Raw genomic sequence first — 20,990 nt, 5'->3', positions numbered from 1 at the left:
TCACAAAGCACATCATTTCTTTTTTTTTTTTTTTCTTTTATTTGACAGACAGAGATCACAAGTAGGCAGAGAGGCAGGCAGAGAGAGGGGAGGAAGCAGGCTTTCCACTGAGCAGAGCCCGGTGCGGGGCTCGATCCCAGGACCCTGGGATCATGACCTGAGCCGAAGGCAGAGGCTTTAACCCACTGAGCCACCCAGGCACCCCAGCTATCATTTCTATATGAAGTCCTAGACACAGAGATCCTTCCTGTTTGGCATCAGTGGGATTACATTTATTACCATTGCAACTCTTGGAGTTTCATTGTAATACTGGGATTATAAATGGATTATCCTCATTTTAGAGTTTTTAAATCAATTTTTAAAAATACTGGTATTAAAAACACCAAAATTACAAATTCTCCCAGAGCACTCATAGACCCCTAAAATTTTATTCTTCAGGGATCTGCAAGCCTAGTTTGAGAAACATTGTCTTAGAGAGTCATATGATCCTATATCACTATGAATTAGATACTTTTGCCATCTGAATTTATATCTGATATGTAGGTCATAAACTACTTGTATTCTGAGCAAGTAGGAGAAATGGCAGTCTAATAGCATTTTTTAGTTTGTAGTAATCTTGGTGTTATGTGGAAAAGCTGTGGTTTGAATGTTTACTTTCAAGTTTGGCAGGCCTGTATCCAACCTTCTTTTGGTATATAGCTGTGGTGATATCAAACTGAATTTCTTTAGGAGCTATTTCAGGGGGAGGCAGTAGAAGAGTACCTTCCAATTTTAGGCTTTTCTTCTTTGCTTCTCATTCTCTCCAGATTATATGTTTGCTATACTTGATGATTGCCCTCTGTTAGTCTACTTTTTCAACAATATGCTTTTCTTTTCTCTTCATTTGTAGACAGAATGAGTGAAAGCTTGTTCTTTATTTAATTTGCATAGTGGGTTTAATATCACATCTTAGAAATCAAAATGTAGAACCTGTGATTTGGGTTCTTCCAATCTACCTCTGGAAGTAGAAAGTTGTCATTTACTTTGAAGAAGGTCTTTGTGCAACTCTTAGATAGTTCATAAGTTTATATTATAAGTTTATATTTATATTATACATTGGATTTCACAAACTTCTTTCAGAGTTCATAGCACTTTCACATTTCACATTTACACATAACTCTAGACTTTTTTTCCTGGGTCTTTTTAATAAAATTCATGTTTGTATTACTAGTCTTAATGCTAGGCTGAACTGTCACATTAACACTCTAAGTTAAAAATTTTAAAGAATCTATCCTAAAAATAGTCACATGCTATTTTGTGATGATATGTATGTGTATATACATAAGTATACATATACATGTGTATATACACATACATACACACATATATGTATATGTACATACATGTATAGCACTATTAAATAAGAGTTATAGTCTTGAAATCCATTGCTTCACTGTGGAAGCTTATAATATTCTTTGATAAAAGGTAATTACTATGAATTACAAGGAATATATGTCCTTAAGTATTATTTATTTACCGTTTTAAATACTGCAAGGAAATTGTTTTACCTGTATTATATTTGTCTTCATGCAATAATCTTTTGAGATATTTTTTTCCTCCATTTCTTTTCTTTCCCAGTCAAGGATTTTAAGAATTTAGCAGATATACACTTCCTTGATCCCTAAGCATTAAAAACTAATTCTGTAAAGTTCTTTGCTTTTCTTATAGAGTCCTTTTATACTGCTGATACTTCTGACTTTACTTCATCCCCTTTCATTTTCCCATCCATTTTTACTTGTTTTTATAAAGTTTTTGCTTGATCCTGTGTAAGTTTCTCTCTTTTTTGTTTTTCACAATTCTGATTTTGGTGTATGAATCTTTTGAATTCCTTTTGCTTTTCTCTTTTTTTTTTTACCCCCTCTATAGTTGATTTCTTGGCAAAGTAAAATGGCACATGGGGGGCGCCTGTGTGGCTCAGTGGGTTAAAGCCTCTCCCTTTGGCTCAGGTCGTGATTCCGGGGTCCTGGGATCCAGCCCCGCGTCGGGCTCTCTGCTCCTTGGGGAGCCTGCTTCCTCCTCTCTCTCTCTGCCTACTTGTGATCTTTGTCTGTCAAATAAATAAATAAAATCTTTTTTAAAAAATGGCACATGGGTTCTCTTTCTCTTCTGCTGTTTGATTTTTCTCCACTTTCTAGGTACTGTTTATAGTTGTGTATTTCCTTACCCTCTTTTAACTTTGCTTAAGTTGAAAATACTTTAATAGTTGCTCCTAAACTCTGCTCTTTTTTCTTTCTTAAACTTCTAGTTACTGTACATAAATATCATCAATATTTATTTGTAAAAATTGACTTTAGAATGAAATATCAAAAGGTATATGCTGGGTCTGCTAGTTTGAATTACTATATGTTTCATGTTACGCATTTTTAAAAATACATACTCATTTATTTCAAGAACCATATAGCTATGTAAGGCATGTCAGATATAAGTAGATACTAATGGAAATACTTGGTGAAGTTTTTAGTCTTTGATGCTACATTACATATATAGTCACAAGTCTTATTTGATATTAGTTGTGCTGTATCTATAAATCATCACTGTATTTGTTCTATGGTGTTAAAGTTGTACTTTACCTATGTTCAGTGCTGAGTTAGCAGGGTGACATGTTCACCAGCAAACTAGAAAGACTGATATGACAGTTGGGGAGAACCAGTTTGGGAAAGATACATCAGTACTTTCTGGATTTGAGTTTTTTTCTCATTTAATAAAAAGAAAAGGACATTTGTGCTCCCTTGCAACTGTAATACTTCCTACAAAAGGTCATACTTGCTTTTTAAAGCTCCCTTGTTATTTTTAATGGCATTAATATTTTGCTGACTAAATGCTTCAATTAACTCCTTATGCACAGGATTACCAAATTATGTTTACGTATTTCCACTTCATTCGTGTTTTAGAAGTTACCCTATTTCTATCTAGTTACCAAGACCTTTCATTTTTACTGGAATTACTTCATTAACTTCAGTATCCCCTCTTTATGCCCTCTTGGAGTAATCCTGTGTTATGTCATTATATCAAGATGACACCAGCAATGGTATAATGTTTTGCCATTAGTAATTTGTCAAAACTAATATGTGCCAAGGAGCTCCATCTTCTTGTCTATAATGGGAACCATCATTAAACATTGGTATTAAAACCGTCCTTAGTGAAGTCTGTTTCAGACCATGAGAACCTGACTTTTGAACATTGCTTCAAGCCTTTCTCCAGCTTCTAGGACATTGAGTAACTAAAATTAGGCAAGCCTTGACCCATTTTTAGGACTCCCATCTAAAAACAGCCAACAACTAGTGCTTGACGATGTAGATTTGGAGCCAATAGTAGGTCACACACTGAATGATATGTCGTATTTTTAGCAATAGACTTTTAATTGACCTCACATGTTTTATGATAGCCTGTCTCCAACCCCCACTTGACTTTGTTTTCCTTTTAAAATTCTCTTTGAAATATTACTTTTGATTGAATAAAGTTTGCAACTAATGTAACAACTACCTTGCAACTCCTTTTTCCCAGAAGAGTTCATACATTGCTCGTTGAAGCATTTACCTTTTTTTCTTTTTGCATTTACCTTTTTTAAAATGTTTGAGCTTTTGTATAAAATCCTTAACCCTTAAATTAAAATTTCTAATAATGATCTTAATCTGTCTTACCGTTTGATGCTGCTTTCCTAGACCGTCATTCTACTTGATATCTAAAAGCCTTTCTTTTCTCCAGTTTTCCATATGTCTTATTATTTCCTATATCCTTTTCAGCTTACAGTGAAACTTGGGTTATGCTTTAGTGTGGTTTAGTAACACCATAAATTATAACAATCTTACTGACTTCTCCAGTGCATAATGATAGGCATAGCACCTTTATCTGTTTACATGTAGCAATTTAAAAAAGTGCATATATATTGTTTTATTATTTACTTAAGAAAAAAATTAATCTCCCATGATATAAACTGTCTTGGTATCTAGTGTAGTTATCAAACAGGCTATAGGTAGTCAGAAAATATTGAAAGGTTTTTCTTTGCTTGTGTACACTTTCATAGTAATAATAGCACTGTTATAATGTCCTGCAAATAAACTATAAAAGAATGTCAGATGTTCAAGTTGGTCTCAAATTAAACTGAGTGTAATCTAAAGGCTTTCTCTGCAGTACAGCTTCTAAGTATGTTCTTGTTAATGCTGCCAGTAGGGGCATTTATCTAGTGATACCTTGGTACTCTGAATTTTTTGGAAGAAAATATTAATCAGTAATTACCTTTCTCAGAACAGGATTTGTATGGAGTCATGTTTTGCTTATGCTCATACTGCTTTTGTTTTATTTAGCACAATATAGTGAGAGAATACGAAGTCTTTGCTCATATCTTAAAGTCTCCAAAGGTACCCCGGAGGCATGTGAGCATTTAGCAAACTGCAAAGCCAGAAGGAATAGTCCACACAAGACTGCCCTCACTTCTGGCACCAAATGCAGTTTGGTGGGGGGAGGGTCCCAAAACCCATCCGTAGGTTGGATAATTGGCTGCAAGTTCTCACAGAACTCACTGACAAATTTAAACCAATGTTTACAGTTTATTATAGGGGAAGCACACAAACTAAAATGAATTAGTTGAAATAAGTTATGGCTTAATTTTCTTCACTTTGTTTACATGTAACATTTTAATCTACTAAGGACTTTTCAAACATTTTGTCAAAATTAATCAAGTCCTGAGGTCTCCATTTTCCAGGTGGAGTAACTGAGACATAAAATTACATCTTTAAGACCAAGTTTAGGTTTATTTTCCCTGTTCTACCTAAATTCTACAAATGGGTTTATGACCACAAGATATATGAAACAAAGTTCTTATTTTTATAGATAATAGATACATAAGGTGCACGTGCAAAGGGTAAGTTTTGTTGTAGGTGTATTTTATTCTACTTCGTTAATTTAGTATTCTGCTGTAGCAAAAATATATGAAATGCTACTTTGAATAGAAATAGTTAAATTTGGACACTAACATTGCTCTTTCCTCATTACTGTTATATTCTGCACTGCTGTCTTAGGATGTCAACCATGGATTAACTGAGGTAAGTTTGGTGTAATGTAGTCTCATGTTCAGAGTAGGAAATACTATGTTTTGTCTTAAGTGATAGGAGAACGAAAGGTTCCTGTTTTGTGTGGCTTTTATTTTTTAATAAGTATATAGGAATTGTCCTTATTAAACATTTCAGAGGAATTTCCTGAAGAAAAGTAAAACCTCTGTTTTAGTTAACATTACATCTCTATATAATGCATTTCAACAGTATTTGTATAAAAATAGTTTCTACCTTCCTAAAGTCTTCCAATATAAAATTAATATGTGTCCTTTGTAATAAGAAAAGCAGACTTTTAAATTCTGACAAATGCTTACCCAGTAAGGTAGAAAATATTTTATATTACAGAACTAAAATGATTTTCAGTTTTTAAACTATAATTGATACTCAAAATGATTATAAAGTTAAATAAACCCATTATGGTCTTCTTCCTCACTTTGTATAACATACCATCTTAATATATAAAGTTCTAGCACTTTAGTTTACATTATCAACAAACCTTAACCACCTTTTTTTTTTTAACACTTTTATATTTCTATACTTCTTTTATACTTCTTTTATATACTTTTGTACTTTAATACTTCTGTTTTTCTGTTTCTTTTATACTTTCATACATCTGTTTTGGGGGGGGAGTTGTTTTGTTTTTTTCCCAGCCCTTGAACCAGTGAAACGTTTAGAATTTACTTTATATCGTAGGCCTCATATTGTTTGCTTCCTCATCTTCACACAGAAGTAGCACATAAGATTATGAAATCATAGACTTGGAACCAGAAGGGATCTTAGAAATCATCTCAGTAGTTTTTGAGTTTCAGAGTAGTGAAATCACTTTCTGCCATCAGTAGAAAGTGACACAAATACAGGATCAAGGTGAAAATGTTATGTGACAACCAGTGAAGAATGATGATTTAATGTTAATATAACTCAGCCTGCTGTCTTATATGTTGACAACAAAAAGTTGATAGTCTCATCATATTCTATACTGATTGGGGCCTATTGGATTATTTTGTTTGTTTTTGTTAAGAGAGACTTAGATAAAATACATTTTTAAAAAGGCATTTAGGAGAAGGGCTGGAAACCGTATTATTTTCAGAATAGGCTTGAAGACTGAAATACAAAAGGAAGTAATGCATAGTAATGTATAGAAATGTGAATTCAGAATAAAGAGAACTTCCTAAACACTTAAGAAGTGGGTTGTATCATGGTATATTATTTCACAGAAACCTTACAGCAAGGGACTTTGTTTCAGGGCTGACACAAAATCATGGTCTTTTTGGGTACATGGTAGGAATACATCCTTCTCCAATTTTAAGAATCTGTGGCTGGAAATTCATAGCTCTTTGTATTTTTCTGCATTGTTAAAATACTTAGCAGTCAGTCAATCACTGTATTACTTGCTAGGATGAATAATTGTAAAGTGATTAATGTGTGATAATGGCAATAATAGGTCCGTTTTCTCAACGTTAAAAGGTTGAGAGAAAATAATACTTGTGCTTTGTAGGTTGAATGAATGAAAGATTCTTGAACTTGTTGGCACACTAATGACATACAGTAAATATCTGTTAAATGGACAGTCAGATTGCTTATTACTGGCCTCAGTTGCTAGAGTAGACCTAAAATAGAAGAACTGGGTTAACATAGGAGCCCCTAATTTTATTTTATTTTTATTTTTAAGAGGGTGGAGGAGAGAGCGAGAGGAAAAGGAGGAGAGAGCGAATCTTAAGCAGGCTCCATACCAGCATGGAGCCTGATAGGGGGCTGCATCTCAAAATCCTGAGGTCATGACCTGACTGAAATCAAGAGTCAGACATCTAACCAACTAACCCACCTAGATGCCCTAGAAGTCCCCAGTTTTAGAATATGTTTGTAACCTAACTCACTGAATCTCGGAGTTAATATATGCTAAACAGGAGATACTTGTAATTTACAGTTGTATGGACTTTTAAGTATACAGTTCCCTCCTGAAATCAGGGTTATTGGTTGGGAATTGGGGTTATTCCAGTGCCTCATCTGATTATCAGTAAACATTCCATATTTGGAAGTCCAATGCGCTATCCATTGCGCTACAGAGCCAAACATTCCATATTTGGAAGTAGGAAGTATGTTTTATTTATAATTCCTGAGCAGCAATTAAGTGAATAAACCAAGAATGTGATCAGCTTTAAAAGAAATGACAGTACCTACAAAAATATGTATCACAGATCAATTTGTACTAAAATGTTAATTTTTTATTTCCAGTTGGCAGATATCCCTGTTACAATCTGCACATACCCATTTGTATTTGATGCCCAAGCAAAAACTACTCTGTTACAAACAGATGCAGTGTTACAGATGCAGGTAAAATAGAGTTTAATACTATATTTTGATTGAGAATGGTTTTTGAATTGTTTCTGTAAGATTTTTAAAAGTAAATTATTTCAAGTTTGCCTACAGTCAGTAATCCTTGGGAACATTCTGTCCGGCTTTTTGCAAAGTACCTTTGGTACCTTCTAAAGAGGACTGTTGCATGTGATACGGGTATTCTTATGAGAGCTACTTCTTTATATTTAAATGAAAATAGAATAGTTTAGCCTTTAATCATTTTATATCTAAAAAGTATAAGCCTTTTTTTGTTATAGAAATATGCAACCTTTGTAAACAGTTTTACTATTTTACTTGATAAACATTGACTTGTTTCAAATCTTGTTCCATTATATATTCCATATTTATATACTTGGTAAAAAGGTGGGAGTAGCTAGAGGTGAGATGATGTAAAATAAGAGACATTTGATCACTTGTTAGGGGAGAATACAAAGTTTCCTTGAAGAAGTTTTTAATAATAAATAAGGCATTTTCCTAAGATTGGTCATCTCCTGCTCCTCCTTCCCCTTTGTCCTCCCATGTGCTCTGTTTTATGTTGAACATTTTTTCATTTATAATGAGAATTTTTATAACTGATGTATATTATGACTTTGAGAGCTACAGTAGATTTGCTTTATCTTTTGAGCCTGTAAATTAAAAAGTTTTTTGAGTTCTGTTTTCTGGTATAGAGTATCAGATTGTAGAAGCTAAGGACTTAGAGAAGATTGGGAAGAAACCTTGAGCACTTAATATTCTAAAAATGCTTTGAAAAATTATTCCCTTGCCCAATTTTGATAATTATTTTCATTCCTTAAAATAAATGCATTTAGTATTTTAAATGCTTCCAGATATTTAAATTGTAAATACTGGGGGAATTTTAGAGATGTGCTTGTCCATTTTCATCAACACAAGAAATAAATATTTTTGTAGGGTTTATACTAAGAGCTGGCAAAGCAGTTTTTTGATGGTTATTGTTAAAACAATAATTGCCTCGTGCTTTTAATATATAGTATATTCCATGTTAGAACAAGAACACAGGAAAAAACATAGGGGAAAAAACAAAGGTTTTAGATGGTGGAGACCAAATGCTTCGTTTGTGAGCACATGTGGCGGTCACTCTTCTAGATGAATCTCTGTAATACTACTTAGCCAGGCTATTCCTTACAATCATTGGAGGTTGTTTTAATGCTGTTTTCTTTTTCTTCTCACTCTTCATCCCAGTTATTTTTTGAGAAATAGCAGTGTTCAGATTTACTATACTGTATTTCCGTGTTTGCTTAATGGTATCATTAGTTATACTTCAGTATAAACACATTCAAAAGGACACTTTATGCTGAGAATACAGTTTTATTAAGCTCTTATGCTCTACTAAGTAACTGTGTTAGGTGGTCTGTGAATTCAGTAGTGTAACTATTATTGGTAGGAATTATACATATAGGATTATAATCAATAGGTAGAAGTTAGCTTACCCAGTCACATTAGTTTCTTTGTAGCATCGCTATTAAAATTTTAATCTTTTGTTTTCTAGATGGCTATTGACCAGGCCCACAGACAGAATGTCTCCTCTCTTTTTCTCCCAGTGATTGAATCTGTGAATCCCTGCTTAATTCTGGTCGTGCGTAGAGAAAATATTGTAGGAGATGCAATGGAAGTCCTTAGGAAAACAAAGAATATAGACTACAAAAAGCCACTCAAGGTAATTTGATGTTTTCTACTACATATATATTACAATATATGCTCAGCAGTTAATAGTTTTAAAAAATTAAGTTTTATAAGTATCTTTGAAACTTAATAAAACTTCTAAATTTTTTAAAACTGTTAATTGCTGAGCATTTATTGTTAATAAATTACATGTTATGGGCTCTCAGCTCTTCAGAATATACTTCCATTTCTTTACATTCAGTATTTACATTATGCTGTTTCAGGTTATATTTGTTGGAGAAGATGCTGTTGATGCAGGAGGAGTACGCAAAGAATTTTTCTTGCTCATCATGAGGGAATTGTTGGATCCTAAGTATGGCATGTTTAGGTATTACGAAGATTCCAGGCTCATTTGGTTTTCTGATAAGGTGAGGTCCAACTGTCTAAATTATTTCTGTGTATATTCCTATGTATGTATACCTACATGTGTCAAGTTGACTCAGTAAATAAAATTTACTAGATTCCTAACATTCAGAGATTTGCTTTATTACAGTTTGAAAAATTACAAACTTTTGGACTCAGAGTCATCAGAACACCTTAATACTTCTGACACATTTCAGATTAGCAAAATAAGTTAAAGGAGTAGTCAGCCTGAGAGTGACGGTGACCTTTCCTTCTGCTGATTGAGATTTGAGGATTAAATAATAATTACCAGATAAACTTTTCTTCTGGGAAAAATTAATTTATTATTAGCAGTCATTGATTTCTCTACCTTATCATTTAGGGCAGAGGTAACTACTCAGCAAATTATAGTCCATAAGATAAGTTCTCCACACATGTTCTTGTAGAGAAAGTCATGTCCACTCATCTGCCTGTTGTTCATGGCTGCTTTCTAGCTACAACTGGAAGAGACAGAGTTGAATAGTTAAGACAAAGGCCCTATGATCAACAAAGCCTAGAATATTTACCCTCTATTCCCTTATAGAGCAAATTTGCTACCCTTGGGAGATGGTTCAGTTATAGAATGAGTTGAAAGAAATTTTAATAGAATATTTACTATTGGTTCTAAAAACCTTGTTGTGTTATTTATTGTTTCAGGAGGCTCACTGTCCTTTGTGATGTTAGCAGTCATTGATGATCAATGCCTACACTCATTAATTTATTAGGTTGTAAAAATGGTGCTACTCTTTAATTTCTTTTTATTTTATTGGCTTGGATACTTCTATATTGAGAAATATACCTGCATCTACTATTTGGTTCTTTAGTAGTGTAATTCATATGGGGAAGGATTCTCTTACTTCAGTTGCTAATTTTGCAGAAGAATAAATCTGTTCATTGGCATAATTCAGTGGTGACCATGTGTTTTTTAGTTTTGTTTTCAAATATTATTTATTCATGGATTTAATATTTTTGATGTTTTTAGTCCGTTGTAGTTACTATCTTTATTGATGCTCATATTATCCCATCTTTGTCTAGGGAGAGCTCTATAGGTTGGAGTGTTTGTTTTGTTTTTATAAATTTTATTTATTTATTTATTTATTTATTTATTTTATTTATTTATTTATTCGAGAGAGAGAGACAGTGAGAGAGAGCATGAGCGAGGAGAAGGTCAGAGAGCGAAGCAGACTCCCCATGGAGCTGGGAGCCCGATGTGGGACTCGATCCCGGGACTCCAGGATCACGCCCTGAGCCGAAGGCAGTCGTCCAACCAACTGAGCCACCCAGGCTTATTTATTTGAGAGAGAGAGAGAGAGAGCACAAGCAGGGGTAGAGGGGAGCAGCGCAGACAGAGGGAGAAGCAGACATCCCGCTGAGCATGGAACCTGACATGGGGCTCAATCCCAGGACGCTGGGATCATGACCTGAGCCAAAGGCAGACACTTAACTGACTAAGCCACCCAGTTGTCCCACTAGGTGGTCAATCTGATTGAATTACAGTCTCCTTGGCTTGGTCTCTTAAGGTAGTTTGTTAATGATATGGCAGATAGAACTTGAGAGGGTACATAAGTTGGAGGCCTGTCCTGGTAGGAACACAAAGAGTTCTGTGGGCCTTTATTCAGTTCTACAGAGGGATATTGTTTTGAAACCAGAGGAGCGGCAGTCTTAGCAAGCTTTATCACAGATCTTTGTGAGACTTTTCAGTTATATCTTGTTTTGACCAATTGAAGTCCTGTTGAACTGGTTCCTCTCTTGTGTACTTTTGACATGTCCCTATTTTTCCTTAATTTATTCTTTACATTTAGTACAACAAATGTTCCAGGCTCTTCTTGTGTTTACCCCAGCCTTGGTATTAGCCTTTTCTCCTTAAAAGCCCTGACTTCTTCAGGTGGAAGTGGTATTTAGAAATCACGCTCTGCATGCTAAGTATACTCACTACTACCAGGGAGTCGTTGCTTTCAGATTCTCAGCAGACAGAACTAGGAGCTGTAAATATGTATACAGACATGTACATATCTCATGGTGTCCAACATATATATGGTTTTCAGACACAAGATCATACTGATACCTCTAATTATTTTTTTTTATGATTTTATTTATTTGAGAGAAAGTGTGCATGAGTGAGGGGAGGAGCAGAGGGAGAGGGAGCAGGAGAAGCTACCCCCTGCTGAGCAGGGAGCCTGATGCAAGGCTCTATTCCAGGACCCTGAGATCATGACCAGAGCTGAACACATGCGCTTAACTGACTGAGCCACCCACGCACACCCCTTGATACTTCTAACTCTGTGCAAACATCATTGAACTTACTCTAGCCTCCTTTTCTATTTTACGTGATTTAAAACAGAAAGTTCATAGCTAGCATCTTCAAGATATTTACTCAGTGGACCCTACATAATAGTCAGTCTTCTTCCTATACTTGGCTAAAAGCTCAGCTCCTGGGCGCCTGGTGGCTCCGGGGGTTGAGCCTCTGCCTTCGGCTCAGGTCATGATCTCAGGGTCCTGGGATAGAGCCCCGCATCGGGCTCTCTGTTCAGCAGAGAGCCTGCTTCCCCCCCTCTCTCTGCCTGCCTCTCTGCCTACTTGTGATCTCCGTCTGTCAGATAAATAAATCTTTTAAAAGCTCAGTCCTGACTGACAAGGAGAGGGAGAATGCAGAGGGCCATATGCTCTTAGAAATATTTCTTAATGAGGTAAAATTCATATAACAAAAATTGACCATTTTAGGAGTTTTTTTAATGTACAATTCAGTGGCATTTAGTACATTCACACATTGTTGTGCAGCCATCACCACAGATAGTTCCAGAACATTTCATCACCTCAACAGGAAACTTGTACACATTAAGTGGTTACTCTCCATTTCTGTCTCCCTCCAGCCCCTGACAACCACTACTCTACTATCTGTCTTATGGACTTGTCTATTCTTTTTTTTTTTTTTTTAAGATTTTATTTATTTATATGACAGGGGGCGGGGATGGATCACAAGGCAGGCGGGATTGCAAGGGAAGCAGGCTCCCTGCTGAGCAGAGAGGGCTCGATCCCAGGACCCTGGGATCATGACCTGAGCCAACGATGAAAGCTAAACCATTGAGCCACCGAGCCAATCAACTTACTGTTGATTTCTAGTTTTATTCTTGGGGTCTGAAAATACACTTTTTATGATTTTAGTCTCTTTAAATTTATTGAGACTTAGTTTTTGACCTAACATATGTTCCCTCCTGGAAAATATTCCACATGTACTTAAGAAGCGTGGTGTATTCTGCTGTGGAATGGAATGTTCTATAGCAATTAGGTATGGTTGTTTTATAGTATTTTTCAAGTTCTCTATTTCCTTATTGATCATCTGTCTGATTGTCATATCTTTTATTGAAAGTGGGATATTGAAACTTCCACCTATTATTTTAGAGCTGTATTTTCCCCTTTAATTGTGTCAGTTTTTACTTCATATATTTTGAAGCTATATTGTTAGGTATGTAGACGTTTTTAAATGTTATTATCTTCTTGGAAAATTGACGCTTTTTAATTTAAAGTCTATTTTTGTCTCATATTAGTATAGCCACTCAGCTCTGTTTTGGTTATTATTTACTAGGCATATCATTGCTTCAAACTTTCACTTTCAATCTAGTGTCTTTGGATTTAGAGTGAGGTTTATAGACAGCATATGCAGATCTTCCTAGACTTAAAATGGGGTTATGTTCCAATAAACCCATTGTAAGTTGGAAATTTTATAGTTCAGCATGGCATTGAATACACCTAACCTGTTGAACATTATATCTTAGCCTAACCTACATTAAATATGCTCAGTACAGAGGCACTTGGGTGGCTCAGTTGGTTTAAGTGTCTGCCTTTGGCTCAGGTCATGATCCCAGGGTCTTGGGATTGAGCCCTGCGTTGGGCTCCCTGCTCAGTGGGGAGTCTGCTTCTCCCTCACCTTCTGCCCCTTTCCTCCTAGTCATGCTCTCTCTGTCTCTCAAATAAATATAATCTTTAAAAAAATGCTTAGAACATTTATATTAGCCTACAATTGGGTAAAATCATCTCTAACACTAAGCCTATTTTATAACCAAGTGTTGAATATCACACCTAATTTATTGAATACTGTACTGAAAGTGAAAAAATAAAATGGTTGTATAAGCACAAGGATTTTAAGTGTATTATTTGTTTACCCTCATGATTGCATGGCTGACTGGGAGCTGTGGCTTACTGTCTCTGCTCAACATCACAAGATTATCATACTGCATATTGCTAGCCCAGGAGAAGAGCAAAATTTAAAACTTGAAGTATGATTTCTACTGGTACAGATCTCTTTTGCACCACTGTAAAACAAAAAAATCATGTCAAACATTGTAAATTAGGGACCAGCTATCATTGAAGAGGGCTTTGTTTTTTAAAAATCCTTTCTGCCAGTCTCTGCCTTTTGATTATGGAATTTAATTCATTTACATTTCAAGTTGTTTGCTTGTTTGTGTGTTTGTTTTTAAAGATTTTATTTATTTGAGGAGTGCCTGGGTGGCTCAGTAGGTTAAAGCCTCTGTCTTCGGCTCAGGTCATGTCTCAGGGCCCTGGGATCAAGCCCTACATTGGGCTCTCTGCTTAGCAGGGAGCCTGCCTCCCCACCTCTCTGCCTACTTGTGATCTCTGTTAAATAAATAAAATATATTTTTAAAAATTTTATTTATTTGAGAGAGAGCAAGAGAGAGATCTATTATTTCCTTAGTTCTTGCTCTGAGGGTTACAGTTAATACCTTAAATTTATAACAGTCTAGTTTGAATTAATATCAACTTTAGGGGACGCCTGGGTGGCGCAGTTGGTTGGACGACTGCCTTCGGCTCAGGGCATGATCCTGGAGTCCCGGGATCGAGTCCCACATCAGGCTCCCAGCTCCATGGGGAGTCTGCTTCGCTCTCTGACCTTCTCCTCGCTCATGCTCTCTCTCACTGTCTCTCTCAAATAAATAAATAAAATCTTTAAAAAAAAAAAAATACCAACTTTAGTAGTGTACAGAAACTGTTCCTAGAACAGCTCTGTTCCGTTCTCTTTGTTATTGTCACACTTTACAGCTTTATACATTGTGTGCCCGTTAATGTAGATTTGTAATTATTTTATACATTTGAGTTTTGAACCTTATACATGAAAAAGTTATACATCAAAAATACTGTAATTTTGGGGCGCCTGGGTGGCTCAGTGGTTAAGCCGCTGCCTTCGGCTCCGGTCATGATCTCAGGGTCCTGGGATCAAGTCCTGCATCGGACTCTCTGCTCTGCAGGGAGCCTGCCTCCTCCTCTCTCTCTCTCTCTCTCTCTCTGCCTGCCTCTCTGCCTACTTGTAATCTCTCTCTGTCAAATAAATAAATAAAATCTTTAGGGAAAAAAAAATACTGTAATTTTAACTTTTATATTTACCTGTGTAGCTACCTTTAGCAGAGTTCTTTATTTCTTTGTATGACTTTAAGTTACTGTGTAGCATCCTTTCCTTTCAGCTGATGGACTTTAGCATTTCTTGTAAGGAAGGTCTAGTAGCGACAAATTCAGTTTGTTTTTTTGTTTGTTTTTTTAATATGAGAGAGAGTTCCTGGATATAAAATTCTTGATTGGAAGTTTTTCTTTCAGCCCTTTAAATATGTCATCCCATTGCCTTTTGGCATGCATGGTTTCTAATTAGAAATCAGCTCTTAGTCTCATTGAAGAGCCCTACTGTGTAGTGAGTTGCTTCTCTTTTCCTGCTTTCAGTACTTGTCATAATTAACTTTCAACTCTTAGATTTAAATGTGTCTTAATGTGGATCTCAAGTTTGTCATAGTTGGAGTTTGTTGAGCTGCTTGGGTGTTAGATTTGTGTCTTTTATCAGAATTAGGAAGTTTTCAACCATTTCTTCAAAGGTTCTTTCTGTCTTTTTTTTCCCCCTCTCTTTGTGGCCCTTTGCTGCTTGTATAATGGTACACTTGATGATATCCCACAGGTATCATAGGCTTTCTTCATATTTCTTCATTCCTTTTTCTTGCTGCTGTTCTACAAAGTAGATAATCTCAACTGACATATTTTCAAGTTTATGGATTCTTTTTTCTGCCTGCTCAAATCTCTTAAACCCCTCCAGTGAATTGTTTCAGTTATTGTACTTTTCAGCTCCAGAATTTTTGCTTGCTTCTTTTCCATAATTTCTATCTCTTTATTATAGTCTCTGTTTGATAAGACAGTACTGTTATGTTCTCTTTCTCCACCCCCTGCCCCCGTGGTCTCCTTTAGCTATTTGAGCATATTTAAAAGAGTTGATTTAGGGGCACCTGGGTGGCTCAGTCAGTTAAGTGTCTGCCTTCCACTCAGGTCATGATCTCAGGGTCCTGGGATCAAGCCCACCATCAGGGCTCCCTGATCAGTGGGAGCCTGCTTTTCCTCTCTCTGTGGCTCCCCCTGCTTATGGCTCCCCCTGCTTATGCTCTCTCCTTCTCTCTCAAATAAATAAACAAAATCTTTTTTTTTTTAATGAAAGTTTATTTAAAATCTTCATCTAGTAAATTCAATGTCTCAACATTTATGGGATTTCTTTTTTTCCTATGAATGGGCCGTGTATCTTTTTTTTTTCATGCCTCATAAGTTTTGTTGAATTTGGGGCATATTTTTATTGTTGTTTGACAATTTTTTTGTTTTTTCCCCCCACCAAAACAATTATAACCTCCAGGTTTCTTTTATTTCTTTTGTCTTTTTCTTCTGAACCTTGACTTTTTTTTTTTTTTTTAAGATTTTATTTATTTATTTGACAGAGATCACAAGCAGGCAGAGAGAGGGGGAAGCAGACTCCCGGATAAGCAGAGAGCCCGATGCGGGGCTTGATCCCAGGACCCCAAGATCATGACCCAAGCCAAAGGCAGAGGCTTTAATCCACTGAGACACTCAGGCACCCCTGACCCTTGACTTTTTATTCACATTTTTAAGAATGTGACACTGAAAAGCTACTTAGATGTGCATATAAATTTTTTTCTTTTTTCCCCAAGTAGGCTCAGTGCCCAGCATGGAACCCCTCAATGCCCAGCATGGAACCCAACACCATGCTTGAACTCAAAACCCTGAGATCAAGAGTCAGATGTTTAATTAACTGAGCCACCCAGTGCCTGTGGGCACACACATTATGATTTAAAGTTCCCATTCATAGAGTGATTAGATATGGGCATTTGAAGAGGGAACCCTCAAATGTCAACATACATAATTTTTCACTCTTTGTGTTTTTTACTCTTTGACCAGAGTTTTTTTACCAGTGTTATGGTAGTGTTCTGAACACTGGAAAGGGAGGCTAGGATTCTCATTGTTAACTATACATGCCTTCATTTGATCATCTTGTTTTTTGTGTGTGTATTTTACATTTTAATCTTTTAAATTACGTTTTTATTATTTATTTATTTTTTTAAAAGATTTTAGTTATTTATTTGACAGGCAGAGATTACAAGTAGGCTGAGAGGCAGGCAGAGAGAGAGAAGGAGGAAGCAGGCTCCCTGCTGAGCAGAGAGCCCGATGCGGGGCTCGATCCCAGGACCCTGGGATCATGACCTGAGCTGAAGCCAGAGGCTTTAACCCACTGAGCCACCCAGGTGCCCCTAAATTACGTTTTTTTTTTCCTAAATTACGTTTTTAATTGAAGAATAGTTGACCTCAGTTTCAGGTATATAACATAGTGATTTAGCATGTATGTACAGTATGGAGTGCTCATTGTAGTAAGTGTAGTTATCATCTGTCACTATACAAAGTTATTTAAAACATTATTGACTATGTTCTGTGTGCTGCAGTTTATATCCCTGTGACTTATTTTATAACTAGAGGTTTGTACCTCTTTATCCCCTTGAACCCTTTGATCCCTTTGTTTTAAAGGTATCACTTGTTTGAGAATCCAGAGCCACTTTGGCTTGTCCTTTGCAGAAAAGCAAGGGACTTTTTACCACTTATACTAGTTTTCAGCCTACCTGAGTACCTCTGACTTTCAGAGTCTTATGTTTTACCAACTGAGCTAGCTTAGCTACTTGACTTTAAAGTTATTTCTTTGGTACTTCCAGTTCTTCAGCGTGAAGTACAAATTAGCTTCTCATTGGCTTTTCTCTTAGCAATCTACTGTTTAAGTTTCTTCTGCTTTACTGAGTCAGGTACCAGCCATCTGTCTTACTTTTCATATTTTAAAATATTAGCATCTCTTTAATGATATTAAAACCATCCCTATTCTTTTTTGCTTGTGGGTATATATCATTTTTATTCCTTTATTCTCATTTACAGGGATTTCAGGAGGAAGAGAGATTAACTAACATTATTCAATCTGCCCTATTTAAAAAAAGGACTTTCTAAACTTAAACACAGTTATAGGACATCACAGAGGAAAAAGATTTGATCACTGGGGAAAAATGTGACAGTTATGCATAACAAAAGCAAGATTATTAAAAAGCATATAGCAGTCTGGAATATATTTAACAAATATGACATGGGGTAATATTAACTCCTGGTATATGAAGAATTCAAATATAAATATATATAAGAAAATACTAGCGGCAGCAGCTCTTTCTGCCCACGGATCCGTGCTGTAATAAAATCGTCTTTTTTGCACCAAAGAAAGATAACACTGGCCCCTGAAAGGTAAATGGGCCAAGAATACAAAGAGGCATTTCACAATTACACACAAATCCCTCATTTTCAGTATCACTAATAGACGAAAGTATATACTAAAACAAGTTTTTTTCTTTTTTTCTTTTTGGGGGTTGTTTGGGGAGGGACAGAGTGAGAGAAAGAATCTTAAGCAGTCTTCCCACCTAGCGTGGAGCCTGATGGAGGGGGGACTCACTATCAGAACCCTAAGATCTTGATCTGAACTGAAATCAGGAGTTGGGTGCTTAAGTGAGCCACCCAGGTGCCCCAAGTTTTCATTTTTTTAACTCAAGTAAAAATGCATGTTTGTTTGTATACAGATTAAAATGTGGAAAGGTAGACATTTTCCTAGACTACAAATGTCAGAGTAAATTGGAGTAGGTGTGAACAAAAAGTTTTGAGGTATGCTTAACTGTCATTTGACTTCTAAAATCTTTTTACAAAGCAGAATTTTCCTTTTTTTTTTTTTTTTAAGATTTTATTTATTTATTTGACAGACAGAGATCACAAGTAGGCAGAGAGGCAGGCAGAGAAAGAGGAGGAAGCAGGGGCGCCTGGATGGCTCAGTGGGTTAAGCCGCTGCCTTCGGCTCAGGTCATGATCTCAGGGTCCTGGGATCAAGTTCCACATCGGGCTCTCTGCTCAGCGGGGGGCCTGCTTCCCTTCCTCTCTATCTGCCTGCCTCTGTCTACTTGTGTTCTCTGTCTGTCAAATAAATAAATAAAATCTTAAAAAAAAAAAAGAGGAGGAAGCAGGCTCCTCGTGGAGCAGAGAGCCCGATGCGGGGCTCAATCCCAGGACCCTGGGATCATGACCTGAGCCAAAGGCAGAGGCTTTAACCCACTGAGCCACCCAGGCTCCCCCAAAGCAGAATTTTTCTTAAGCAAATATTCCAAACTGTGGACAAAAATATGTGCAGAAGGGGGCGCCTGGGTGGCTTAGTTGGTTAAGCATCTGACTCTTGGTTATGGCTCAGGTAATGATCTCAGGGTTGTGAGCTCCATGCTTAGCACTGAGTCCACTTGAGATTCTCTGCCTCTTCCTCTGCCCCTCCCCCCCGACTCTGCTCACACATGCCACCCCCTTGTGCACACTCACTCTCTCTAAAATAATAAAGTCTTAAAAATGTGTGTGTGTGTATATGCAGAAATGATACCATCTTATTTTGAATATTATGGGATAACTAACATTTATTATCCCTTTACCATGTGCTGCAGGAACTGAGTTGAAAGTATTTTGCATGCATTAATACCATTTCATCCTCACAACAACCTTATGAGAATAAATACTGTTTTTTATCTGAGGCTAGATAACAAATGAGCTAGGTCGAGCTCCAAATCTCATAACTGTCATGCTCACTGAATAAAGATCGGGGTAAATAATGATTCATTGATTTAAAAATCTAAATATCCAACTACAGTAAAATAGCTAATTTAGCAGACCTTGGTACTTTTGTAAGAGTATTATGCAGTCATTAAAAAATAATGTTCTAAAAAAAAAAAAATCATGTACTATGGGGGCTGCTGGATGACTCAGTCAGTTGGGTGTCCAGCTCTTGATCTCACTCAGGTCATGAGTTCAAGCCCCACTCTGGGCTCCATGGCTGTGGCGTCTACTTTAAAAAATAATAAAATAAAAGTACAAAAGTAAAAATCATGTTCTAGAAGAATATTTAATGATACAAGAAAATACTTGTGATTAGACAAAGGAGAAAATTTTACTGTATTTTTAATCTATTTTTTAAACTTACAGTGAATGGAAATACATAAAAATATTGTTTAAATTCTTGTTTCTAAGTGATTACAATTTCTTATGCTTTTTGTTTTCCAAATTTTAAAAGTGTGTAATTTAAATCAGATTAAATGTTCTAGTAGTCATTTCATTTATTAATTTAATGCTTAATGATGTGGAAATGCTTGTATTTCTGGGGAAAAGGCCACCTGTGAAGTTATACATGTAGTCTGGTTTTAGCTAGATCTTTATTTTGTGAAAATATATTGGGTTGGGAGGCACGTAGATGGCTCAGATGGTTAAGTGTCTGCCTTTGGCTCAGGTCACTATCTCAAGGTCCTGAGATCAAGCCTCAGGTTGGGCTCCCTGCTTAGCAGGGAATCTGCTTCTCCCTCTGCCTCTGCTGCTCCCCTTGCTCCTGCTCTCTCTCTCTCTCTCTCTCCCTCCCTCCCTCTCAAGTGAATAAATAAAATATTTTTTAAAAAGGAAATATATTGGATGGAAATGTGCAGAAATGCTAATCGTGATACTATCCCATGGAGATGTGATTGAAAATGAGCTTTTCCCTTGTTATTATTCAGTACTTACTCCTATATCTTCAAATTTTTCTATTACAACTATGTGTTTTTGTCATCAGAAGAATTTAGTATTTTAAAACTTGGAGAAAACACATCTTTCTGCTTTTTTTTCTGTTATCTTTAGACATTTGAAGACAGTGATTTGTTCCACTTGATTGGTGTTATCTGTGGATTAGCAATTTATAATTTTACTATTGTGGACCTCCATTTTCCTTTGGCTTTGTATAAGAAACTGCTAAAAAAGAAGCCATCCTTGGATGATTTGAAGGAACTAGTACCTGATGTTGGAAGGTTAGTTACAAAAAGTGACAAGGGTTTTAATAGGGAACGGGAAATGTACAGAAAGCTTTCCTTTTAGGAATAATTGTGTTTTGTTCTTGTTCAATTTCTAAAACAAACAAAAGCCCTTCTGATATTGGAGAACTCTTTGTGTTACCCAGATCCAAAATTTTCTACTGAAAGACTAATATGTATAAAACCATTTGCTAAATTTTTAGTCATTGAACAGTGTTTTGCAAATATCAGGTAATAAACTTAGGAAGGTAATGTTTGCTGAGAGTAGTTA

At 36.1% G+C, this 20,990-nt stretch overlaps 1 protein-coding gene across 3 annotated transcripts in view; it reads left to right on the top strand.

The window, feature by feature from the left end:
* HERC4 (HECT and RLD domain containing E3 ubiquitin protein ligase 4) overlaps positions 1 to 20,990 on the top strand; it is a 117,405-nt gene that overhangs the window by 80,841 nt on the left and 15,574 nt on the right. For 2 of the 3 annotated variants that reach the window (XM_044239627.1, XM_044239629.1), the window contains 5 exons: positions 5,058 to 5,081; positions 7,323 to 7,421; positions 8,953 to 9,120; positions 9,350 to 9,493; positions 20,550 to 20,716. In XM_044239627.1, the coding sequence (XP_044095562.1) occupies positions 5,058 to 5,081; positions 7,323 to 7,421; positions 8,953 to 9,120; positions 9,350 to 9,493; positions 20,550 to 20,716 (602 nt within the window). The remainder of the gene's footprint in view (positions 1 to 5,057; positions 5,082 to 7,322; positions 7,422 to 8,952; positions 9,121 to 9,349; positions 9,494 to 20,549; positions 20,717 to 20,990) is intronic. The other variant, XM_044239628.1, reaches the window with a different exon arrangement.

Source organism: Neovison vison, chromosome 2, assembly GCF_020171115.1.
Source record: "Neovison vison isolate M4711 chromosome 2, ASM_NN_V1, whole genome shotgun sequence".
Classification (NCBI taxonomy): domain Eukaryota; kingdom Metazoa; phylum Chordata; class Mammalia; order Carnivora; family Mustelidae; genus Neogale; species Neogale vison.
This window is presented reverse-complemented; position numbering and strand designations above follow the sequence as displayed.